The sequence below is a fragment of the Entelurus aequoreus genome, linkage group LG02, assembly GCF_033978785.1.
Source record: "Entelurus aequoreus isolate RoL-2023_Sb linkage group LG02, RoL_Eaeq_v1.1, whole genome shotgun sequence".
In the NCBI taxonomy this organism is placed as follows: domain Eukaryota; kingdom Metazoa; phylum Chordata; class Actinopteri; order Syngnathiformes; family Syngnathidae; genus Entelurus; species Entelurus aequoreus.
The window spans coordinates 88516351-88543925 of NC_084732.1; the positions used below are offsets into that span (position 1 = coordinate 88516351).

The 27575-nt window shown below is 38.4% G+C and overlaps 1 protein-coding gene across 1 annotated transcript in view; it reads left to right on the forward strand.

The window, feature by feature from the left end:
• The window catches only part of LOC133640382 (anoctamin-1-like), a 195273-nt gene that overhangs the window by 111585 nt on the left and 56113 nt on the right, over positions 1-27575 (forward strand). Inside the window, exons 13-17 of the mRNA XM_062033774.1 lie at positions 909-1069; positions 13635-13720; positions 15597-15608; positions 15930-16001; positions 23335-23409. Of these exons, the coding sequence (XP_061889758.1) occupies positions 909-1069; positions 13635-13720; positions 15597-15608; positions 15930-16001; positions 23335-23409 (406 nt within the window). The remainder of the gene's footprint in view (positions 1-908; positions 1070-13634; positions 13721-15596; positions 15609-15929; positions 16002-23334; positions 23410-27575) is intronic.

The following is a 27575-nucleotide window of genomic DNA, read 5'->3' on the forward strand; positions in this document are numbered from 1 at the left end:
CTAGTGGCGCTGGGTCCTAAAGACCGCCAAGTTACAGTAAAAACGTAAGTCAAAAAAGCGGAAAATCCATAGCTTCCCTTTATAATCTTGTTTTGTTTTAATTAACCCAATTTCGTGTATTGTCTCATTGCGTAAAATGAGATTACCTTCCCACCCCTATTTAAACGTCATGTTGGTTGAGTGGTTGAAGTTCATTTTGAACATGTATGCAATTTTACCATGATACAGTACATCACATATTTTACACATTTTCATTTGTCTTTACAACATGTCCGAAAAGGAGTAGGAAGAAGCAAAGCGTATTTAATTCTACTACTACTACTAATCTACTCTAGGTGTGTGGAGCAGTGACTGGTCAAAGTCTGTGTGTTATTCACTATCAGAGTGTTTGACTGGCATGCCAGTGTGCTGTACGGTCTGATATCTTAATAGCTACTAGTGTACAAATGAGTGGAGCCATGTCCCTGTGATCAACACACTGTTGCTGCAATATGAAGCATCAGCTCATGCAGTTTGTTTGCGAGGGATCTAGCATTGGTAAGGAAATGGCAGCTTGTGTGGCTGTCTGCGTAGCCTTGCTCTGCAAAACTGGTCCCTGTCACTGTTGCTGCCTCCGCAGAGGTTAAGGGTAAAGTTATTGTGGTGGAAAAGTGACTGGTATTTGACTGACATATCAAATAACATAACTTCCTGTTACTATCAGAGGCACATTTCCTCAACAAGATATCACTACCCCTATATATGACAGTTGAAACCAAAAGAAGATGGCTTTTGACAAATGATATTTACTAAATGCTAGTAATATTCGGATCGAATTTAGGAGCCTGAACAAAATGTTTGCTGTGTTTCATAAATAATATTACATAAATGTTGTTCTAAGTTTGCTGTTCTACTATCTTCCACTACAGCATGGAGATTTGCGATCCAAGGAACAACATCACCATGTGCCCGCTGTGCGATAGCGCGTGTAGCTATTGGAAGCTAGTGACAGCATGTGGTACTGCCCGAGCCAGCCACCTCTTTGACAACCCAGCAACTGTCTTTTTCTCCGTTTTTATGGCCCTGTGGGGTAAATATACTCAACTTTTTATTTCTTCTATTAAACAAATCATTTGTAGGATAGGAAATCACAGTGTTTATTTTCATATCAGTCTGTTTCACAAGTAAAGCAGTGATGTAAAGTGTCAATAATAAATTTGCAAATCATTTCACAGTCGAAGCATAGTGTACACCAGCGTTTCTCAAAGTGTGGGGCGCGCCCCACTGGTGAGGAATAGAGACATGACAGGTGGGGGGCGCGAGGAACGGGAGGAAATTTCACTTTAATTTTTTTTTAAAATTATATTCTTAGATTTTTTTTTTTTACTATGCTTTCATTTTCTATACACACTGTAAATCACTTTGTGATTCTGTCTGTGAAATCCGCTATATAAATAAATGTAAATTACTTATTTTTCCTGTAGGCTTTAAATTACTAGGTAGGAGCGAAAGTTTGACAGACATAGCAACAGTAACTAATGGGGGCGGGGCTAAGCAGAACAAACTTTCACGCGGATGGGTAGCAGGCTAATCATGTGTGGACCACAATTACACAAAATGGATACAATTGTGACTCGCACCTCAAAGGTCGTAGAGCCAGAGCCAGCGCCTGCAGAGAAACAAAAATCTGACGGGCCTAATCAACCAAAAAGCCAACCGAAAACAAAATATGATGAAGGTATCTTGCTCTTGGATTCACGGCAGCGGTGGTGGGGGCAGAGGAGAGACCCCTGTGTGTTCTGTGTCTAAAACCGCTAGCAGCAGACAGCATGAGACCCAACAAATTAAAGAGAAACCTCGAGACCACACACCCCAATCACGTCAATAAGCCACCCATGATTTCTTTCAAAGAAAACTGTCAGAGTACCGTCAACAGGATCGCGCAATTGTTATAACTTGCATCAAGTTCAATAATAAATCAAATACAAGTGTTATAACTTGCATCAAGTTCAATAATAAATCAAATAAAAGTGTTATAACTTGCATCAAGTTTAATAATAAATAAAAAAAGTGTTAACTTGCATCAAGTTCAATAATAAATCAAAAAACTTGCATCAAGTTCAATAATAAATCAAATAAAAGTGTTATAACTTGCATCAAGTTCAATAATAAATCAAATAAAAGTGTTATAACTTGCATCAAGTTCAATAATAAATCAAATAAAAGTGTTATAACTTGCATCAAGTTCAATAATAAATCAAATAACTTGCAATAAGTTCAATAATAAATCAAATAAAAGTGATTTTCTTTTAATTTGTCTACGAGTTGTTCCTCAAGATCACTTGCAATGTCGCATATACGTCTCGCAACTGTGTCGTTTGACAGTGGGACAGCTTTTAATTTTGCTGCGCTTGTCTCGTCAAGCGCAATTGTGTGTGGTTTTTGCATTGTGCAATTCTGTATGCAACTCAATATGAAGTTGAAAACCACACACAATTGCGCTTGACGAGTTGAAAACCACACACGATTGCGCTTGACGAGTTGAAAACCACACACAATTGCGGTTGACGAGACAAGCGCAGCAAAATTAAAAGCTTTCCCACGGTCAAACGACAGTTGCGAGACGTAGAACAACTCGTAGACAAATTAAAAGAAAGTCACTTTTATTTGATTTATTATTGAACTTGATGCAAGTTATTTGATTTATTATTGAATGATGCAAGTTTTTACACTTTTATTTGATTTATTATTGAACTTGATGCAAGTTATAACACTTTTATTTGATTTATTATTACATTTGATTTATTATTAAACGTGATGCAAGTTATAACACTTTTATTTGATTTATTATTGAACTTGATGCAAGTTATAACACTTTTATTTGATTTATTATTGAACTTGATGCAAGTTATTTGATTTATTATTGAACTTGATGCAAGTTATAACACTTTTATTTGATTTATTATTGAACTTGATGCAAGTTATAACACTTGTATTTGATTTATTATTGAACTTGATGCAAGTTATTTGATTTATTATTGAACTTAAAGCAAGTTATTTGATTTATTATTGAACTTGATGCAAGTTATAACACTTTTATTTGATTTATTATTGAACTTGATGCAAGTTATAACACTTTTATTTGATTTATTATTGAACTTGATGCAAGTTATTTGATTTATTATTGAACTTGATGCAAGTTATTTGATTTATTATTGAACTTGATGCAAGTTATAACACTTTTATTTGATTTATTATTGAACTTGATGCAGTAAACCGCATTTTATCAAATAGTGAATACGTTGCAAATGCAGTTAATTATTCAGCCTTAATTTTGAAGGCCTGACTTCTTGGGCTGACTCAAAGCTGTGCTGCTGCGGCAATACCTAACATTTTTATTTTTTTTTCTTCATGAAAGTTAAAATATGGGCACGAGATGGTGTTGAGAAAGAAGGGCAAATATTGTAAAATTCCCAGAGAAAACGGGAGGATTGACAAGTGTGACTTTGCGTCCTGAGGGGAGCCACTGGAACACAGGAAGTAAATGTGTGATAGGGACTGTTGGATCCTGCAGGTTTTTGGTGCGGTTTGCAGTTTGCAAAGGGAGGAAAGTACTTATGGGTTGGCTCTTTTCCACCAAATTTCAGGAACTTTTAGATCCTGGAACTTTTAAGGACAAGCGCTTTTCATTTCATCCTCGGCAGTTCCAGGTCCGAAACGGCTGTCAAAGGTTCCCAACTTGTGTGATTATATTCTCAGCCGTCTATTTTTCAGGTGAGAGACATGATTTATGATCTATAATAAACTTACAGGAAGCAAGGAAACGAGGACGCAGCAGACCACACGATGATGTAAACATAGGCACACAGGACGTGATCACAGTGCCGCTCTAAATAGTTTGTCTGCATTAGCGTTTATAATAATAATATCACTGATACTTGGTTAATGTTCAAGTCTTGAAACGTATTTATTGGATTTAATGGGCGGAATACTGGAGCGCCCATTGACTCTGCTATAAGCAGACTTTTATTTATGTTTATTTAATATTTAAAATGCATTAAAAAGAAAATCCATCCGTCGTCATGTCTTTCATGATGATTGTGAACGATAGGCAAAATTCCAAAAAAAGTGCAGTTCTTCTTAAAGCAAATGGGAGAATATGGCCTAATGATTCATTCATGAGGGTCAGTAGGAATAAATGTCATGCGGTGTTTATATCAATCAATCAAAGTTTACTTATGTCGCTTTTAATCAAAATGTCTCAAAGAGCTGCACAAGCCACAATGACATCATTGGCTCAGATGCCACAACAGGGCAAGAAAAATCTAAATCCAATGGGAACAACGAGAAACCCTAGAAAGGTCTCAGTCTGACATACCAATACGTGTTTTGATACCTTCTAATAAAATGTTATGATTGACGGTATAGAATGCAGCGCTAAGATCAAGTAGCAGCAACATGGATGATGCATCAGCATCCATAGTTAGCAATAGATCATTAGTCATTTTTGCGAGGACAGTCTCAGGAGAGTGATTTGCCCTGAAACCGGACTGAAAGGGTTCACAGAGATTGTTAGACGCTAAGTGATCATTTAGCTGTTGTGTAACAATTTTTTCAAGGATTTTTGAGATAAAGGGAAGGTGGGACACCAGCCGGTAGTTTACTATGAGGTCAGAATCGAGGTTAGGTCTTTTGAGCAGATGATGAATAACCGCTTTTTTGGGGAACAGTACCATAGGAAAGTGATACATTTATAATATTTAGCACTGATGTTCCTAATATTACAAACAGCTCCTTGATAAGGTTCCCAGGAAGTGGGTCCAGTAAACATGTTGTTTGTTTTGTCTTATTTACACGTCGCAGGAGTTCCTTTAGTTTTAAAGAGATTATTTTGGACAGCAATATCCGTCGTACATACATTCGTATCTGCCTTAATAGAACCCAGTTGGAGCTGGGACGCGTTATCTTTAATCTCCTTTCTGATGAGTTCGATTTTCTTATTAAAGAATTTCATAAGGTCATCAGCCGAGTTGGTGGAGCCACTGACACGAGTTCCTTGTTGGGTTAGCTAATTAACTTAAATTTAGTTTTATTGAGGCGGATGAGATTGGAGCAGTAATGGATTTTAGCTAAGGTAAGTGCACGTTTATAAGTTTTTAAACTATCCCTCCATGCTTGATGGAAAACCTCAAGTTTAGTCGCAGACCATTTGCGTTCCAGCTTTCTACATGATAGTTTAAGAGCTCTAGTTTCTTCTGTAAACCAGGGGGTATGCCTTTTTAAAGCCTTTTTTAACTTTAGCCATGTTATACTATCAATGGCATTGCACAGGACATCGTTAACGTTCTTAGTGAGGTTATTGATAGAGCCCACATCATTTGGGAATGGAGCCATTACCGAAGGCATTAGGCCAGCAAGAGTCATAGTTGTGACAGCATTAATGTTGCGGCTGCTAAAGCAGTAGTTATTAATTGCTTGTTGACAATGCGTCAGAACTTCAAATTTTATAAGGTAATGATCAGACATTATTTTAGTGTACGGGAGTACCATAACTTTGGAAGTGGTGACACCCCGGAGAAGGACTAGGTCCATCGTATTACCGTTGCGATGCGTGGGTTAATTTATTATTTGTGTAAGACCACAGTTATAAATTATAGTCTGGAGCGCCGTGCATGGAGGGTCTGACGGGGTATTCATATGGATATTCAAATCCCTATTATAATTATATTTTCTGCGTGCGTCACTAGATCAGCGACAAACTCTGAAAATTTACTGATAAAGTCTGAATAGGGCTCAGGGGGGCCTGATGGAGATGTAGCAGTGACAGACCTCATAGTAACCTCAAATGATTTATATTTATAACTTAGGTTATGGCTAAGGTTAAGGTTTTCATTGGATGTTAGTGCAACCCCTCCACCCCTTTTTAAAGGGACGGGCAATATGTGCATTCGTATAGATGCCTTGTCAATTCAATTCATCTGGTTTTAGCCAAGTTTCACTGAGACCAATGATGTTAAGATTGTTGTCTCTAGTGACCTGATTAACTAATAATGTTTTGGGAGACAATGATCTGATGTTTAAAAAGCCGATATTATAGGTAGTGGGCTGTTTTGAGGCATTTTTGTTAATGGTATCCGTAATAGTGATATTAATAACTTTACGTTTATTTTGTGTATTGCGCCTTAAATAATTTCGATCACATCTAAGAATTGATATGATGTGGATGTTGAGATTATTTGCTTGGTGCTGCGATAGATTTAACGCGTCATAATTTGCCACCTCAGTAGAATGCATGTCCACCTCTGGCACAGTCCCTACAGAAAAAACATAATGTGAGTAATGTATTATCCTACGAGAAATGCTATGTGTGCAGGAATTTTCCAGCCTGGCGCTGGTTAGTTCTGGCTTAACCCTTGTGTGGTGTTCATATTGTTGTTACTCAGCCAGTGTTTGTGGGTCTGATGGACCCGTTGCATTTTGTGGCTTGTAATGCCTCACAATCAAACACTTTTATGTTAAAATACTGAACAAGTGTTTACCTTATCCCAAAAAACATATGTAATGAAGTGCTTCAAGAAGTGAAGTGAAGTGAATTATATTTATATAGTGCTTTTCTCTAGTGACTCAAAGCGCTTTACATAGTGAAACCCAATATCTAAGTTACATTTAAACCAGTGTGGGTGGCACTGGGAGCAGGTGGGTAAAGTGTCTTGCCCAAGGACACAACGGCAGTGACTAGGATGGCGGAAGCGGGAATCGAACCTGGAACCCTCAAGTTGCTGGTGCGGCCACTCTACCAACCAAGCTATACCGCCCGGCTGCTAAAGGAATACATTGTCTCCGGACTTCCCCCCACATTCGACCCATACCAGTTTGCTTATCGCCCTAACCGCTCCACAGAGGACGCCATCTCCTCTGCACTCCACCTGAGCTTAGAACATCTGGAAGGAAAGGACACACACGTGCGGATGTTGTTCCTGGACTTCAGCTCGGCATTAAACAGCATTATCCTGCAGCACTTGGTGAGCAAACTGGCCCCCCTTGGATTCAGTACCCCCCTATGCAACTGGCTGCTTGACTTCCTCACAGACAGACCCCAGTCTGTGAGAGTGGGCAACAACACCTCCAGTGCCATCTCCCTGAGCACCGGCTCCCCCGAGGGCTGCGTCCTGAGTCCACTGCTGTTCACGTGGATGACCCATGACTGCTGCGCCAGGTCCACTACTAACCACATTGTGAAGTATGCGGACGACACGACAGTAGTGGGCCTCATCCGTGACAACAACAACATGGACTACAGGGAGGAGGTGAACCATCTGGTTGACTGGTGCAGAACCAATAACCTGGTCCTGAACATCGACAAGACCAAGGAGATCATCGTCGACTTCAGGAAGCACCAGTCCAGCCACGCTCCACTCTTCATCAACAGCACAGCGGTGGAGATGGTAAGACGCACCAAGTTCCTGGGGGTGCAGATAACTGACAATATGACCTGGTCCCTAAACACCAGAGCTCTTGTAAAAAGAGCTCAGCAGCGCATGCACTTTTTGCGACGGATGAAAAGAACACAGCTCCCTCCCCCATTCTCACCACATTCTACAGAGGCACTATAGAGAGCCTACTGACCAACAGCATCTCTGTCTGGACTGGAGCCTGCAGTGCCTCAGACTGGAAGTCTCTCCAGAGAGTGGTGAGGACGGCGGAAAAGATCATCAGGACTCCTCTTCCTCCTATCCAGGAGATGGCAAAAAGCCGCTGCCTGACCAGGGCTCAGGAAATCTGCAGAGACTCCTCCCACCCCCACCAAGGACTGTTTTCACTGCTGGACTCTAGAAAGAAGTTCCGCAGCCTCCGAAGCAGAACCTCCAGGTTCTGTAACAGCTTCTTCCCTCAGGCCATAAGACTCTTGAACGCATCATATTAATCCCCTCAATTCCCCCCAAAAAATGGATTAACTCGCTGGAATATAAAGACAATATAAAATGCATCCATAAATGTGGGTGCATATGCAAAAGTGCAATATATTTATCTGTAAAGTAATCTATTTATTTATATCTGCACCTTATTGCTTTTTTATCCGGCACTACCATGAGCTAATGCAACAAAATGTTGTTCTTATCTGTACTGTAAAGTTCAAATTTGAATGACAATAAAAAGTAAGTCTAAGTCTAAGACCCACAAACACTGGCTGAGTAACAACAATATGAACGTTGCATGGAAATTTATCTGCCAGTTTCTGCATCCCACAGGGATTCTTCTTTTGTGTTTCTGCACCTGCGGTTCTCACACAAGGTTGCAACATTTTTTGTCAACACTGTCTGCTCTCATTTTCTCGCACATTTGACCCTCTGATGTTCTGTGTACCTACACTCTGTCCTACCCCTGTCTAGGTGATGTGTGTGTGTGTGTGTGTGCGTGTGTGTGTGTGTGTGTGTGTGTGTGTGTGTGTGTGTGTGTGTGTGTGTGTGTGTGTGTGTGTGTGTGTGTGTGTGTGTGTGTGTGTGTGGGTGCATGTGTGTGGTACACAGAACATCAATTTCCACACTTCTATTAGCCCCGGGTCTAGTGGACCCAAACATCTTATATGTAATAGAAATGTGTAGGGGGGGTGTATGGTGTGTGTTCATTAAATATGTATTCTGATATATGTTCTTCACATAAAATGAGCCAAAGCCAGTGAGTCTCAGTTTGAAAAATGAATTAATTGTATCAGGTTTCTTTTAATGAAAATCGAAAACGGGTCCCACAGACCCGAACACCACACAAGGGTTAATTGACTCCTCACCTGGACTAACAGGCACTGTAGTTGCCTGTGTCCGAGCTTGCTGTAGCGGAGCTAGTCAAGTGTGACTCAAATAGTAATATATATTTTTGGAAAGAGTGATGGCGCCCGCGACCCCAAAATGGACAAGCGGTAGAAAATGGAAGGATGGATGCATAGTGATGGCACCCTTCCTGTTAGGATGATGGCCGTCCCTCTTAAGCAAGCTCGGTTTGCCTGAGAAAGATTTTAAAGATTTTTAATTTATCAATAAATGTTAGTCCGTGTTCTCTACAAAAACTAGGCAGCCACTTGTAAAGCGAGACTAAATACCTTTCATCATTGCCTCTGGCAGGCAGGGGCCAGAGACAAGTACTCCATGCTGAGACATCTTTGTAGCGAGATTAAAAGTCTGACCTATGTTCCTCCGACATGTACAACTATGTTTGTGTACCTAGTGGTACGATTAGCCTGTTGTAGGTGTTTACTACGCCTGTTGCAAGTCAGCTCCCTAAGACTAGCATTGTCGGGTGCTCTGGCCCCGGGAATACACTTAATTATGGCTTGTCTACTAAGCTGTATGTTCCGGGTGATGAAGTCCCCTATGACTAAGGTGTGGTGTCGGGTAGAATGGGATGTAGGACTAGCTAAAGGGCTAAATCTATTATGCGATTCAAATGGTTCATCGTGGCTTGTAGGCCGCCTCGGGCTGCTACAAGCAGGTCTAGTCAGCTCGCTACAGTTAACGCTAGTAAATGTGTCCGTCTAATGCAGACCTGGGCATTGTACGGCCCGCGGGCCGCATCCGGCCCTTTGCGCATCCCTGTCCGGCCCGCGTGAGGCCAATCACAAATTACAAAATAAATTTAAAAAAGTATCTATGTCGAGTGTGCAATACAACAGTGCTGCTTTTGTTTTGAAAAGCGTTATTTGTATTACTTCCGTGTGGACGTATGCGCGTGTGCGATTGTGAGTGAATTGAACGGCGCAATTACAAATTACAAAATAAAGTTTAAAAAACATCTATGTCGTGCGCGCAATACAACTGTGCTGCTTTTATTTTGAAATGTGTTATTTATGCCGTATGTCCGGAGGGAACCTGTGAGGGAAGGTGCATAGAGACAAGTGATGAGACGCTAAAAAAAGAAAAGTTGATGAGGAATGGCGTGTTTCCAACAAGAGATGGACTGCCAAGTATTTCTTTACATAAATTAATGGTAAAGCCGTGTGCTTAATGTGTGGTACACAGGTTGCTGTGTTTAAATATCATTTTAATCGCCACTACACGAAGAAACACGAGGGAAAATACCGGGATGTGTCTGATGAAGCGCGCGCAAGGGAGGCTGATGCGTTGATGGTAAAACTGCAAACCCAACAAGGACTTTGTGCCATATTTCACACCCCCAGAGATGCAGCCGTCAGGACAAGTTTCGTCATTTCTCACAAAAGCGCCAGAAAAAGTAAGGCGTTTTCTGACGGAGAGTTTATTAAGGAGTGCTTATTGGACTTTGTTGCGCTGATAATGCCCGGAGACAGGACTGTTTTTCGCTAACTTTGGATGAGAGCTCTGATGCAGTCAATTAAAGAGACAACCACAGGTAATGACTTGTTCACAGAGGTAAATGCGTGTTGGGACACGCTGGCAGGTGTGACAATCCAATCCACTTTATTTATATAGCACATTTAAACAACAAAATGTTTCCAAAGTGCTGCACAACAATATTACAAACAATATTCAAATATTATCCTTAGCTCCACCAATGACTGAATAAAAAGAAAAAAACAATTACATATAAAACCAATATAAAAAACAATATAGAATAGATATGATTAAAAACTATTTTTAACAACAGATGGTTGTCCAAATCTGATGGGGAAAAATGTTGGATAATGCAGGATAAAGTGACCTTAAAAAGCAATCTGCTTTTGTATAAAGTTAAGTTAGGTTAAATGAAATTATTATTATTATTATTATTATTAATTATTATCATCATTATTATTTATCTTATGGTATATCAAAAATAATATTGAGCAAAATTTAATTGAAATATTGTCGTGTGGCCCTCCAGCAGTGCTCGGGTTGCTTATGCGGCCCCCGGTGAAAATTAATTGCCCACCCCTGGTCTAATGGCAGAGTAGCCGCTTCGATGTCCAGCAGAATACTGAATATTCCTCTGTAAATACAGTGTACGTTTGAAAGAGTCTGTCCACCTTTGGCAGATGTGCATATCAAAATGTAAATATTAATAATTCTCAATTATCTTGGTATTGAAATTCATGAGAAATAAGAATCAAACACGCTTACCAGCATACTCTAATGGCGGCTGAAATTTCAGACACAAAGCTTTAGAAAGGCCCCAATTGTGTTAAACCAATCAATGTTTGACAGCACAGGCTGCCCCGCAAAAGTACCTGAGGAACTTTTTAAAGTACCACCTAACAAATAGGAACTCATTTATTTGGATTTTTACTTACCGGGTAGTTTTTGGTGGATATGTACGGGAGTATTTCATTTACTAGTTAAATGGGGAACGTTCCTATAAAATTCCCTGTAGTGTAAAAGGGCCTATTTTTAACACATCCCAGTAGCTTTTCTAGGCCTGTTGTCCCGTCGTCTCTGTCCTGTTGCCACTGCCTCAGCTGGTGCAAAACGACATCACCAGCTCAAATTGCCAGAGTTTCCGCAACCTGTCCTTCTTCAACAACCATTGTCACCCCATTTGAGTAAATGAAGAGTTCAGGCGCCAAAAATTATAAATGCTATTCCTCCAATTTTGAGCTGTGAGTACCACTAGATCGTTTACACCATTCTCTATCAAGAAGTAAAATAAATTTTTTTGCAAAAGTGACTTATCTTTTAGCATTTCACTGTTAAATATATATTCCGTTTTACTACTGAAACCAGCAAGTGCCCTGCTGTATTTGCGGCAAAACCAGACAAATCCATCATGTCATGGAATCAGTGAGCGTGTGGTGCCTTCGCCTACTGGGCGCAAATAGAGATACATCTGAGCGGCCTGTGAGAGTTGTGTTAAATTTACTAACACTGCATGTGCAATTAAAAAGTGGTGTAGACCACCTTATTTAAATGAGTGGCATTTGACACTCTCATTTACTACTTACTTCAAACATGCTTTTTACGGGCATTTCAGAAAAACATCATTAAAAAAATATCAAATTACACCAAAATACATTAATTGAAATCGTTCTAATCAGCCCCTTAAGTTCTCTAGCAGTTAGAAAGTTATAAAATGATGTTGCTAAACAGACGATGTTATGATATGATATATTTCTGACCATCCTAAATGTTGACACACACAAGTCGGACAGAGGATTCTCGTCTATCCATCGTCTATTTATGCAGACCGAGCACTGATCCTGCAGCAGTGTGTGGAACCGTCAGACTACACATCCTTCTGACACGTGCTAAATAAAACGCAAAATAATGCTCACAAAACAGTAGTGAGTGTTGATAAATCAGGTTGCGCGTGCTAAATAATAATATTTGCATCTTCTCCTCCTAGTATTGTGAGTGTTTTGATGATCAGCATATATTTTGCATATTCAGATTCATCTTTATATTGCATGGACAGAGACACAAAATGGAATGCACACCTTATAATGCTCACTTAAAGTACCAGTAGAGTGGAAAAACAAGTTGACTTTATATGCTTAATTGTTTTACAGTCTATCTATTAAACCATATCCAATCGTATTTACAATCTGCAAAGTATGTAAAAACACTGTTTAAACATCACAAATTGCCACAAATTCAGTCAACAATTTTGAATATTCTGCTCCAAATACCTTTGGCTATTTCCGGAGATTGACGTCATTGGAGTAACACTTCTGCACTCTGACCATCGTATCAGATGAGTCATACTGGAAATACGCAAAATTTTGACAGAGATGTGCTGTCTAATATTCACAATCCCTAAATACGACATGAACACATATGTTTTTCTTTTTTTATGCATTATAAGTCGTAAATACTGTATACTGGACAAAAATATTGTTTTTTCTCCCATTTTTAATGAGTTGAACTCAAAGATCTCAAAGTTTTCATTGACACTTGGACTTCACATGTAGGTGTGAAAATACAAAACAACTAATTATTTGAGAAATCAGAATAATTTAGTTCATGGAAACCTAGTGAATGTAAACACCGAACTCCCTTGTCCAGGGATCACCCCAAAAAAGGTGTTTGTCTGGATGAAATTAAGTCATTATAGTGATGGAATAAGTGTATTCCTCTGAAAAAAACTGATCTGGTTTCACAATGTTTTAAGATCAGGCTGACACCATATAGGATTATTCTGTTTTTGCAAAGAAATGTTGTTTAGAATTATCTGTTATGCTGCGAAATTTGTAGAAAATTATCAAAAATTATTTTTTGCAATAAATGTGTATTTTTCAAATTGAAACTATAATTTTGGTTGTTAGAAACTATTCAATTGCAACCATTATTAGTAGGTTGACTGTTTCATGAACAGTTCCACACAAAAACATTGATTTAATCAATAATGGAAAATTAAGATATCTGTTTTTGTGTCTAAAATCTTCATAGTTGTGCCTATGGTCAAATTGAACTTAGATGTATTGTATCGGCGCCTGCTACTCCCTGATGGCTACCTACTTCACAGCTATGTGCACCAGGGGAGGCAGGTGTGGCAGAGCCTCACTTGTCATGATGAAAAAAAACCTAAAATGAATATCAATATTTTTCCATGAAATTGTATTACACATATATTTTCTGCTTGATTACAATTAGTTTTTTGTTTTTCACATATTTGTTTTTTCCTAATTAAAAATCACAACATTTGCCTGCCTAAAAACATATTGGTGTTGTTAATGTTGTTTTATTTCATTTATGTGTGCTTGCATGGTTGTGTAGCGGTTCTCTTCATGGAGCACTGGAAGAGACGACAGATGCGACTCAACTATGTTTGGGATCTGACTGGTTTTGGAGAGGAAGACGAGGTGAGAAGAGATTGGGGATATGTGGAAATAATTGTTAATTGTTGATAGTAACTACAACTACAATTGCATCGTGAAATATTGTGATAAATAAGCTGAGCTAGAATTCTTTGCACTTTTGGGTTCCATTTTTTAATTTTTCCTGTCCAGTCAATTTAATTTGTATTTTGATATAGTTATTCACAAGGCTGTGTAATTGTAACATCGTAATTCATTAAATATATATTAATATATATTATTATTCATTAATTTATATATATATACTGTATATATATATATATATATATATATATATATATATATATATATATATATATATATATATATATATATGTATATATATATATATATATATATATATATATATATATATATATATATATATATATATATATATATATATATATATATATATATATATATATATATATATATATATATATATATATATATATATATATATATATATATATACTTATATATACTGTGGCATATATTACTGTAATAATGCAGGGTGTCCCTAAAGTCTGAAATATAATAATATAATATAATATTTTTTATATATATATATATGTATATATATATATATATATATATATATATATATTAGGGGTGTAACAGTATGTGTATTTGTATTGAACCGCTTGGATACAGGGGTTCCGGTTCGGGTCGGAGGTGTACCGAACGAGTTTCCACACGGACATATTAAGTAGCGTAACGCACGTTGTGTAAACAATGCACACCGAGGCACAACACACGGCATGCTAGCAGCTAACGGGCTACGATAGATTGACCATATGTCCTCTTTTCACCAAACATGTCCTCTTGTGCGGAGCTGTCAGGGCGAAGTTTCTTAAATGCCTCAAATGTCCGGCATTTCGAGTTAGGGTTGCGTGTATTTCCAATGTACGTTCAGAGTTAAGAAGGGGTTAAAAACAAAACAAATTGTGCGCGCAGCAGCATTCGAGAGGGAGGGGCAGAGACAGAATGAGCGAGAGAGTTATGATAAACGCGCATGTGTAACCAGGCTCTGCTTTTTATCCATAGATTTATCAGATTAAATTTTTTATTACAAGTAAAAAGTACAAGCCACAACGACATCCTCGGTACAGAGCCCACATACGGGCAAGGAAAACTCACCAAATCAATGTTATTATGAATTATTGACCTATCCAAGGTTCCAATTACTTCACATCAAATATTCCACTAAGAAAAATATTTTTGGTGGAAGATTTTGCAAATTTGGTAAATAAATAACCCAAAAACTTATATTTTGTTGTTTTCTTACTGTACCGAAAATGAACCGAACTGTGACCTCTAAACCGAGGTACGTACTGAACCGAAATGTTTGTTTACAGTTACACCCCTAATATATATATATATATATATATATATATATATATATATATATATATATATATATATATATATATATATATATATATATATATATATATATATATATATATATATATATATATATATATATATATGTATATATATATATATATGTATATATATATATATATATATGTATATATATATGTATGTATATATATATATGTATATATATATGTATGTATATATATCTATTTTTATATATATATATATATATATATATATATATATATATATGTATGTATGTATGTATGTATGTATGTATGTATATATATATATATATATATATATATATACACAGTTTTATATCCAGATGTTAGGGCGATCCTGAAAAAGGATAAAGCAAGACTTTTTAGAAGCAGTAACAGGATCCCTATGAAAATGCTTACTTACATCAAAATGATTGTTATGACTTACAGTGTACTGTGTGTGAACAATGGCTGACAATCTGTTCTTTTTTTGTTTATGCTGTTGTTTGCAGGAGGAACACAAGGTATGGATATGACTTCCCTTTTTAATTCTATTGTATCAAGGGTTTTTAGTCAATCATGGAAACAATTTTTCCCAGCACTGTTGCGACACTAATGTGTGTACCTCAAGGTGTATGACAGCCTGCTCTAGTTTGCTTTCCTTCACACTGCTTACATTGCTTGTATGCTTTCTTTTTTTACTTCATGTAGCGCTTACATTGGGATCCCTGTGCCGCAAGTTCAGCAAACTGTGTACTTGACATAAGCACTTCTTATTTAGTGTAATCGTGTGTACTTTAAAACTACAATATGTACTGTACTCTGTTCTGTCATTTCTTTTTCAGGACCATAACCGAGCAGAGTATGAGTTCCGTGTCATGCAAAAGGCAATGAAACAAGAAAATTCAACATCTAAGGTAAATAAATGAGTGAAATGTTTCTATCCATCACAGTAACATATATTTAGGATTTCAAAGGGGTGGAAAGTTTCCGGTAAATTTCCGGAAACTTTTCGGAAATTTGCCACTGGAAGTTTAGTTTGGAAATTTTGACCATATTTTGATTATTCAAAGTTGGACACCGTCCATCTTATTCTGTAGAATAAGATGAGAAGCTTGTAAAACACTAATGCAATGCCCCACACAGATATAAATAGTCAGCTAAACAATTGGAGTAGTCTTTAAAAATGTTTTACTGATGGAGAAATGAATATAAATAGGCTAGATGAATAAATGAACACTCAAGCAGCATGCTAAATCAAACTATAATCTACATTCTTGTATGACAACAGATTGTCTAGCAGAACAGAAGGCAGAGGAAACTACACGTTTTGATTTAGTATTTGCTAGTTGAACTTTACAGATCACAAAAAAGGTATATTCGGCTCGCTAACGTTGTTAGCATAAATTAATGGGATTTAACATAGAGGAAATTAGCATCACGGCTAATGGAGAAATATTTTTGGTTCATTATGAGACTGTGGTGGTACATAAACCTAGCTAACTAGAGATATTGGCCCCAAAATCATTTAACAAGTACAAAAACAGCTAGCTAGCTAGCTTGAGTGGAAGTCTGCTGGAGTAGTCGACAGTCATACAGTAACAAGCAATTACACCTCTCTTAAACTTAAATACCATAGATCAAATATATTTACCCCAGTAATATCATCAAAACTTACCTGACTGGATGAAGTCATTGGGCTCAAATACTAGTGTGGCCTCAATAGCCCTGTTGTAGTGTGTAGCATGCTGGGAATTATCTGGGCATGTGATGGAAGAATGCACTGCACATGTGATGGAGGAATGCACCGTGCAGGGTTGAAATTCAACTGAATTTGCATTAAATCAGGTTGTTTTAGCTAATTATCATGCTGCAAGATCTAGCATGTTGCATTCAATGTTTATTCCCATTAATTTCCCATTATTTCCAGTTAATTCCCATATATTCCCGTTAATTCCCATGGAAAGTTTCCAACTTTGAATATTCCCGGAATTTTGCTACCCTAAATATACTACAACTAATTAGTTTGATGTCTTTTAAAATGTATTTTTGGGATACCTAGAAAAAAAAAACATTTAGTAAGTTCTTACAAAAAATTTAAAATTTTTTGCAATGGTAACTACTCTACGGCTGTACACCAGGCCTGCACAATTTTGGCCGAAAATAAAATCCAGATTTATTTCTCTGAAAACTCTATTTTCGATCCGCACCAATGCAGCTGAGATAGGCTCCAGCACCCCCCGCGACCCCGAAAGGGACGAGCGGTAGAAAATGGATGGATAGATGGATTTCAATATTTTTGGTAAATACTACAATAGAGGGTGCGGTTTGCTGATGACATCATGCTATTTATGATCTAATAGGCCAATAAAAAGGCTAAAAAAAAACATTATACATATATTTATAAATATTTATACATATATATCTTTATTCGTTCCGCTTGCTGCGGAAGCTAACACCAAGTGCTTCACTTCTCTGCCGAGCCACCATGAGCAAGCCAAGAAGTCATCAACGGAGCAATAGAGCGTTACACAGGTGCACCCGGACTTAAAAGTGTTAATAGGAACTCTACAAAACGATGTAAATGAGGTACTAAGCGATGTCAACAATCACCATGAACAGATTATCAATGGTGTACAAAAGATGTCGCAAATCTCCTAGAACAGATTATCAGAGAGATAAAAGAATCTTGTGATGATATGATGGATCCTCGATCATATGCAAGAGCAGTTGACAACAGAGGAGAACCAGATAACATTGACACTGCTTCAACAGAGCAACACGTGGTCAACTTTCTGCAATCAAAGGGAATTGATGTCGATATTAACACTATTGATGCGTGCATTTCACTGAAGAGAAGAGGCAACAACACCACGCCAGTCACCATCTTGAAGCTTGCCAACAGAAAATCCACAATGGCATTGCTGACACAGGAGAAAAAAACGAAAAGTACAAATGTGTACATGAATGAGCACCACACTAAAAGCAATGCTGAAATCGCCAAGAAAGCACGCGATTTGAGGAAACGGGGGAAAATTCAGGGAACTTAGAGCGCCAACTGCAAAATCTACATCAAACATGAATGGTGGCCCCGAAGCAAGAGTCCTAGTTGTCAAAGACATCAAGGATCTGAACAAATATTGAAACTTCCAGAGAAACCACAAGATAAAGATAATGGAGTCTAGCGGAAAATAAACATCGACATTCAACTACAAAATTACAATGCTCCAAAGGATTACCGAACAAGAAGATCTGGACTCACATTAATCTACATTTAAGATGTATGCGGTATGGCATAGTGGGTAGAGCGGCCGTGCCAGAAACCCCTGGGTTGCAGGTTCGCTCCCCGCCTCTTGACATCCAAATCGCTGCCGTTGTGTCCTTGGGCAGGACACTTCACCCTTGCCCCCGGTGCCGCTCACACTGGTGAATGAATGATGAATAAATGATAGGTGATGGTCGGAGGTGCCGTAGGCGCAAACTGGCAGCCTCGCTTCCACCAGTCTACCCCAAGGCAGCTGTGGCTACAAATGTAGCTTACCACCACCAGGTGTGAATGAATGATGGGTTTTCACTTCTCTGTGAGCGCTTTGAGTATCTAATAATAGAAAAGCGCGATATAGAATCTAATCCATTGTTATTATTTATTACTTATAAAAATTCATAGGGCAACACTAATGATTGCTGAACAGGAATGTATGGAACTTCAATACATTCAGCAGCATAGATCAAAATAGTCCAGATTTGGATAAGATACATTTTTTTTATTTCATACCAAGGATAGTTGTTTTTACAAACAATATAACGGAAACATTAAAATCGACAACAAACTTGGGTTGTACTGTATACCGGTACTATTAAACTACTGCGGTACTAATGAATCAAAAACGGTACTATTCTATGTAAGAAAATTACGGGCTCCCCCCTTTATTTTTTTTTCTTTATTTTTTTTAACGGGCATGACGGCATGCCGTTGCCACATCGTGACATTGCTGGTTTTACGAGCAGTCCGGCAACCCACAATCACAGAGTACTTACAAGCAGACACAGTGTGTAGACAGAAAAGGGAGAATGGACGCATTTTGGCTTAAAGACTAACAATAAAAGTGATGCTATAACCCTGCTCTACAAGAGGTGCTTTAAAACATGGCTAGCTAGCTAGCAGCTAAGGTCCATCTGCAGTCGGCAGTCTTTTAGCTACTTCTAAATCACTAATCCTCGCCTCCATGACGACAAAATAAAGTACATTTCTTACGAGTATCATCCCTGCAGGACGAGGAATGGATAAACATGCTTCACTACACATCGTAGGAGGAAACAATAGGTCACCTGCGTCACCGCTAAAAAAGGCTAGCGCTCCACAATGTAAACAAATGCCATGGGTAGATCTTCACCTGACATCCACTGTAATGATACCAAGCACAAGAGCGTATCTAGTCGATACTACAATTATTACATCAACATTTTTTATCGTCACAAAATCTTTTTTCCTTTTTTTAAAATGTACATTATGTTTATAAACTCAGGAAATACGTCCCTGGACACATGAGGACTTTGAATATGACCAATGTTAAGATTTCATCATTGATATATAAACTATCAGACTGTGTTGTCGGTAGTAGTGGGTTTCAGTACGCCTTTAACAGTAAATGAACAAGTATCGTATTTTTCGGACCATAGGGCGCACCGGATTATAAGGCGCACTGCCGATAAGCGGGTCTATTCAGGTCTATTTTCATACAAAAAGGTGCGCCGGATTATAAAGCATGTTAAAGGGGTCATATTCTGATTTTTTTCTAAATTTAAAACACTTCCTTGTGGTCTACATAAATTAGTGATGGGTAAACAACACCCCAGAGAGTGTGTGGCACACTTACTGGCTGTATTGATGCACACTTACTGGCTGTATTGACGCTGCACTGACGTTGGTGTTTCACAACGGCACCATCTGCTGGATTTGAAAAGTCACTACATTTAGCCTGTAAGTAAAGTTAATTGTTAGAAAATGTTTTGGTTTTTTTAATGAATAGCCATGCAGAAAATAATGTGAATAGTACAACTTTAGTCAATGACCCAAATATTAAACTGATAAAAAATTACAAATTAACTTATTTTGGTGCTATAAAATCAAAACGAACCAACACATCAAAACCTTTCCTTTTTTAGTTCCATTTAAATCAGACCTGGGCATTGTACGGCCCGCGGGCCGCATCCGGCCCTTTGCGCATCCCTGTCCGGCCCGCGTGAGGCCAATCATAAATTACAAAATAAATTTCAAAAAGTATCTATGTCGAGTGTGCAATACAACGGTGCTGCTTTTGTTTTGAAAAGCGTTATTTGTATTACTTCCGTGTGGACGTATTCGCGTGTGCGATTGTGAGTGAATTGAACGGCGCAATTACAAATTACAAAATAAAGTTTAAAAAACATCTATGTCGTGCGCGCAATACAACTGTGCTGCTTTTATTTTGAAATGTGTTATTTATGCCGTATGTCCGGGGGGAACCTGTGAGTGAAGGTGCATAGAGACAAGTGATGAGACGCTAAAAAAAGAAAAGTTGATGAGGATTGGCGTGTTTCCAACAAGACATGGACTGCCAAGTATTTCTTTACATAAATTAATGGTAAAGCCGTGTGCTTAATGTGTGGTACACAGGTTGCTGTGTTTAAATATCATTTTAATCGCCACTACACGAAGAAACACGAGGGAAAATACCGGAATGTGTCTGATGAAGCGCGCGCAAGGGAGGCTGATGCGTTGATGGTAAAACTGCAAACTCAACAAGGACTTTGTGCCATATTTCACACCCCCAGAGATGCAGGCGTCAGGACAAGTTTCGTCATTTCTCACAAAAGCGCCAGAAAAAGTAAGGCGTTTTCTGACGGAGAGTTTATTAAGGAGTGCTTATTGGACTTTGTTGCGCTGATAATGCCCGGAGACATGGACTGTTTTTCGCTAACTTTGGATGAGAGCTCTGATGCAGTCAATTAAAGAGACAACCACAGGTAATGACTTGTTCACAGAAGTAAATGCGTGTTGGGACAAGCTGGCAGGTGTGACAATCCAATCCACTTTATTTATATAGCACATTTAAACAACAAAATGTTTCCAAAGTGCTGCACAACAATATTACAAACAATATTCAAATATTATCCTTAGCTCCACCAATGACTGAATAAAAAGAAAAAAAATTACATATAAAACCAATATAAAAAACAATATAAAATAAATATGATTAAAAACTATTTTTAACAACAAATGGTTGTCCAAATCTGATGGGGAAAAATGTTGGATAATGCAGGATAAAGTGACCATCAAAAGCAATCTGCTTTTGTATAAAGTTAAGTTAGGTTAAATTAAATTATTATTATTATTATTAATTATTATTATTATTATCATCATTATTATTTATCTTACGGTATATCAAAAATAATATTGAGCAAAATTTAATTGAAATATTGTCGTGTGGCCCTCCAGCAGTGCTCGGGTTGCTTATGCGGCCCCCGGTGAAAATTAATTGCCCACCCCTGATTTAAATTGATGATGGCGATGAAAGCCGATGTTAAACGCGGCACACCACTCTTCCAGCTTCTTTCAGTACCAGTTGTTACTCGTAAGCCAAAAGAAGCGCTTCCTGATAAACAATGTGTGTGCCAACCTTGAGACCTCTGATTTCGGGAGGTGGGGGGCGTGGTCGGGGGTGGGGTGGGGGGCTTGTTTAGGGGCGTGGTTAAGAGGGGAGGAGTATATTTACAGCTAGAATTCACCAAGTCAAGTATTTCATATATATCATCATCATCAGCAGTCACTCGTAGTGGAGTATGACTGTCCTCAGAATGGATGGGTTCCCATTCGGGAGGACGCCTGCGCGTGACGTCTTTTAGCGCGGGGAGACTGATGCGCCTGCAGCCACCACACGGTCCTTGGTAGAGAGGGGCCTTGATCCAGTGGCATGGATCCATGACGACTGGAGACCACCCTCTGTTGCAGCCTTCATCCGCCTTCAGTGCAGTTGTGACATGCAGTGTCATCCTCCGCCACTTCCACCGTTGAGGTCTTTGAAATGCTATTTAACCCATAGCTGGGACCCTGACAGGTACTACCACCCCGGGTCAGAGTGGACCTGGGAGCAATGATGACTGAGGGGTAACTCCACCTTCCCCAAAACTCCAGAACTCCCGAACTGAAGCCTCATCACCGGATGCAGTTTTGAGTCATACCCAGGACTGATATATATATATATATATATATATATATACACATATATAAGAAATACTTGACTTTCAGTGAATTCTAGCTATATATACATCTAATTTATTATATTTAATAAATAAATAAATAAAAGAAATACTTGAATTTCAGTGTTCATTTATTTACACATATACACACACATAACACTCATCTACTCATTGTTGAGTTAAGGGTTGAATTGTCCATCCTTGTTCTATTCTCTGTCACTATCTTTCTAACCATGCTGAACACCCTCTCTGATGATGCATTGCTGTGCGGCTTGGAACTTATAAGCGTATTTCTTCATCTTACTCGTCGTCGGCGTCGCCATGGCCGTATCGTCCTCGTTCTTCTGCTTCGTCTCCTTGTTGTGTGCGCAGTTGTGCACTGCACTCTCTAAAAGCCCTAGATGTTATTGTCACATATGCATGTACACTAGATAGCAGTATTGCCCTGTTTAAGAGTGTCACAACATTGCTGTTTACGGCAGACGAACTGCTTTACGGTAGACGAAAACGTGACTGCTGTTGTTGTGTGTTGTTACCGCGCTGGGAGGACATTAATGAAACTGCCTAACAATAAACCCACATAAGAAACCAAGAACTCGCCCTCGATCATTCTACAGTTATAACGTGATTGGGCAGGCGCGCTGTTTATATCGTGGGAAAGCGGACGTGATTACAGGCTGTCCTCACTCAGGTACGCATGAATTTCGGGAGATTTTCGGGAGAAAATTTGTACCGGGAGGTTTTCGGGAGAGGCGTTGAATTTCGGGAGTCTCCCGGAAAATCCGGGAGGGTTGGCAAGTATGCTTACCAGTCAAATGATAACAGCTGTATCGAGCACGTTTTTTGTTTTTTTTGTTAAAGTGACACACACATCGTATTGTTTGACAAAGGATCACTCCTTATGTTCCATAATGCATCTCTGCTTCAGAATTGTTTGACCTATTACTAGGTGTAAGTATTTTTGTGACCACAAATGAAACATGTGTATATTTTGTATTGTATTTATGTTAGGGGGAGAAGGTGAAGCTGACATGTACAGACAGACTGCCAGCATACTTGACAACCGTGGCCATGATGATTTTCTTGGTGAGTAACAGCCCTAACAGTAAGGCAGTAACGGTCTTAATCTCCTTTTAGTGTTCATCATTGAAATTGGTTTTAACAATTTCCTGCCATTTAATCCAAATTTCAGTATACATTGGAGAAGTTTTCCCTGCGTGCCTTTCATGTCCTGGCTTTCCCTGCTGTTCATTTTGCATAAAACATCATCTCAAATTTCGTTTTCATGTCAAATGTGTACAGTTGCTATTTGAGTAATCCCATATAGCCCATATAGAAATTATCAAATTTTAAAATGCAACAATTCCATTCATTAAAATCGTTTTATACCTTAAAGGAGCCTGTTATGCAAAACCAACTTTCGTTACCTATTGGTACCTGATGTTGTACATTTGGGATCTGCATAAGTCCCAAACATTTGAAATCAAACCGTGGAGGCATTGCGGAGATATTTTTTTTAAATAATCTTGCCTTCCTTCATACAGTACTTCTTCCAAACAAGCTGCTTGTCATTTGCAAAACCTGTGACGTTTTCTGATCCGATGATGTCCCCGGATCATCCGTACATGGTATAGATTTACCCAACGGGGTTTGCGCGGGTCCACCGTTGTAGTCCGACACTATAGTCTAATTTTTTGCTATTTTATGGGGCAGACTGGCTCGTACGTTGACATGCATTCTCCATTGTTGCCATTTCTAATACAAAGTAGCGTATAGTTCGAACTGTCAGTAAAATCGCTATGGAAGCACTAAAAACTAAAACAAAGATGGCGGTGAGTTTAACTATTTTAATGTTGTTCATCTTCTATGTTAATGGTGTCAAACACAAGGCTCGTGGGCCAAATGTGGAACGCCACATCATTTTATGTGGCCAGTGAGTCTTTAATTTGTTTTAAATTAGGTTTACGCTGACTGTTAAACTACATTTTCCACAATGCATAGCGATAGTGTTACCTGCGAAGTGACAGCATCCCGCCACTAGATCGCAGTATATCAATGTATATGCATCAGGCAACGAGTAAAATTGAGATAGAAATATTCACAAATGATCCCAAAATGTCCAGGAAGAAAAACATGTATGCACAAATGCTAGGCAGTTTCAAAAAAGATGGGAAGGTGAATACATGTTTGGGCTTCAAGGAGAAAAACATGTAAGTCTATTGTGTTTTTAGATAGTGTCTGTAGTCAGAGTGAAATCTATGTCAGCATTTTGACAACAAACACAGAGCCAATTATGTCACAGTTAGCCTTCAAAAATAAAAACAATTGTCATAGAATTAAAAGGCAAACTCCTTTTGTAGCAGAATGTGTTCACAAAAGCCACAACCATAAACAATGCGGCAGTGAAAAACTAGCTTTATTGTAGCTGAAGAAATCACCCGTGCTTTTCTGAGGGTGCGTTGCTGAAGCAGTGCATGCTCAAGGTGTGTAAGCAGGTCGGCCCCGACCAGATACAGACTTTTAAAAATGACAGTTTTTATTGCGGACCTGTCACTTGAGTAAGTAATAAATACAGAAATGAATATGATACGGAGCAGATCCCTTTGGTTTACATTATATTTGGTTGCATGTAGTTGGAGTTATTCTGTTTTATAGTTACATCTGGCCCTTTGATGGCAACTATTATGCTGATGTGGCCCTCCATGAAAATGAGTCTGTGTGTAAGCTAGCGGCCCCGTCTCCTCATACCAAAACCTTGGATGACTGACAAGAGGCTTTACTCCTGTCATTTAATTCTCTTGTTAAATAAACATGCTCACGTGCTAAGAGCGATGCTCATAGTGAAACGTCTTGAAAGTCAAAAACGAAGACAAGAAACACACGGACATAGCAATTTATCAATGACGACAAAGTTATCAAGTTTGTTCAATTATTTGACTCAGTATTGACTAATGAAGGCACAGGTCTACAATTGTAAGAATCTGTTTATTGCCTCTGGACTTAATGACATTTGAGGCCTTAATTTTTGCCAAATCGATTTATTGACTTCTAATTATTTTTAATGACCCGTGAAAACACTGTTTTTTATTTTAAAAAACTCAAACTAATATGCAGTAATTGACCATTTGAAATGTTTTAGGGTTCTAGGTTATTTTCAATTGTTCTCTATACAAACTATATGTTCAGCGCATATACTGTAAGACTGTTAAAAACACTTAAGTACTAATGGGAGAATAGGGCTCTGTGTGAGTTACAATTTTTATATATGCTGTTGTCGTTGACTTTTTTCTTTTTATTGCTGTCCCAAACTTCTCCATCACTCCGCCTCCGTTAGCTCTGCACACATGTGTTCCTTTATACTTAATACTTCTACTTGGTAGAACAGAGCCTGTTGATTAGATTGAGAACTTCTACCACTTAGCTTTAGGCTGGTGTTCTATAGTGTCGACTAGGGATGGGCGATATGACCTAAAATCTGCATCACAATATATATTGCTGCCACTTGCAATATATTGTGATATAAGGTCACAATTAGGGCTGCAACTAACGATTAATTTGATAATCGATTAATCTGTCGATTATTACTTCGATTAATCGATTACTAATTGGATAAAAGAGACAAACTACATTTCTATCCTTTCCAGTATTTTATTGGAAAAAAATCAGCATACTGGCACCATACTTATTTTGATTATTGTTTCTCAGCTGTTTGTACATGTTGCAGTTTATTAAAAAAATGCCCCTGCGCATGCGCATAGCATAGATCCAACGAATCGATGACTAAATTAATCGCCAACTATTTTTATAATCGATGTTAATCGATTTAATCGATTAGTTGTTGCAGCCCTAGTCACAATATATTGTGATCATACATCACACACAATATACGGTATTTCAGGTATACAAATACATTTCTAAAAGGGTTACAAAAGATCCTAATTTAGCTGCTGAGGTTTAAGGTAATGTTTTGCATAATGTCCAGTTGTATTAATTTCTCAAAACTGTTATTAATCAACTTGATAATTTACTGTTCATAGCTGGTTACTTCCTGCTGTCACGTAAATAATGTAAAAATGTACTAGAGACATTCTGGATGAAAACCAATGCTTCTCCTTCAACCTGATGGAGCTTGAAGGTGCTGCAACCAGGAGTGGGCAAAGAGGAATGGGTGAAACTGGCCAAAAATAGGTGCGCCAAGCTTGTGGGATCATATTCAAAAAGACTTGAGGCTGTAATTGCTGCCAAACGTGCATCAACAAAGTATTGAGCAAATGCTGTGGATACTTATGTACATGAAATTCCTTATTTTTTAATAAATGGGCAAAAGATTTTAGGAAAAAACGTTTCACATTATCAATATGGGGTATGGTTTGAAGACAAACATGAATTCATTCAATTTTTGAATAAGGCTGTAACATAACAAAATGTGGAAAAAACGAAACGCTGTGAATACCAAGTATAGTTCATTTGGAGACCAGGATTGGTGATTTAGAAGCGGCTACAACTCCAGACAACGCAATGAAGTCCACTATTACTTAAAACAGACCTGGGCATTCTGCGGCCCGCGGGCCGCATCCGGCCCTTTGTACGTCCCTGTCCGGCCCGCGTGAGGCCATTTATAAATTACAAAATAAATTTTAAAAAGTATCTATTTCGAGTGTGCAATACAACGGTGCTGCTTTTGTTTTGAAAAGCGTTATTTGTATTACTTCCGTGCGGACGTATGCTCGTGCGCGCAGCGGCAATCACAAATACAAAATAAATAAAAAAAAAAACATCTTTGTCGTGCGTGCAATACAACTGTGCTGCTTTTATTTTGAAAAGTGTTATATGTGCGTATGTCCTGTGAGGGAAGGCGCACAGCGACAAGTGATGCCCGGTTATCCCCGAGACGCTAAAAAGAGAAAAGTTGATGACGAATGGCGTGTTTTAAAAAAGACATGGACTGCCAAGTAAAGGTAAAGCCGTGTGCTTATTTGTGGTACACACGTTGCTGTGTTTAAAGAATATAGTGTAACGACCTGCTGAAGTAGATGTTGTCTTCTTGAGTTGCGTAAATGAGAAGTGAGGAGACGTGCATGTGGAAGGAACGAGATATGTTGAGCTGTGTTAGTATAGCTTGCTCAATAAAAGTTTAAAAAGAGCGTCAGACTTCGTGTGGACTTCTTCTGGACGCTACAATTGGTGTCAGAAGTAAAACTTTGCGCATACTGCACTGTTTGTGTGCTACGTCATCGGGAGGTACGTGCCAC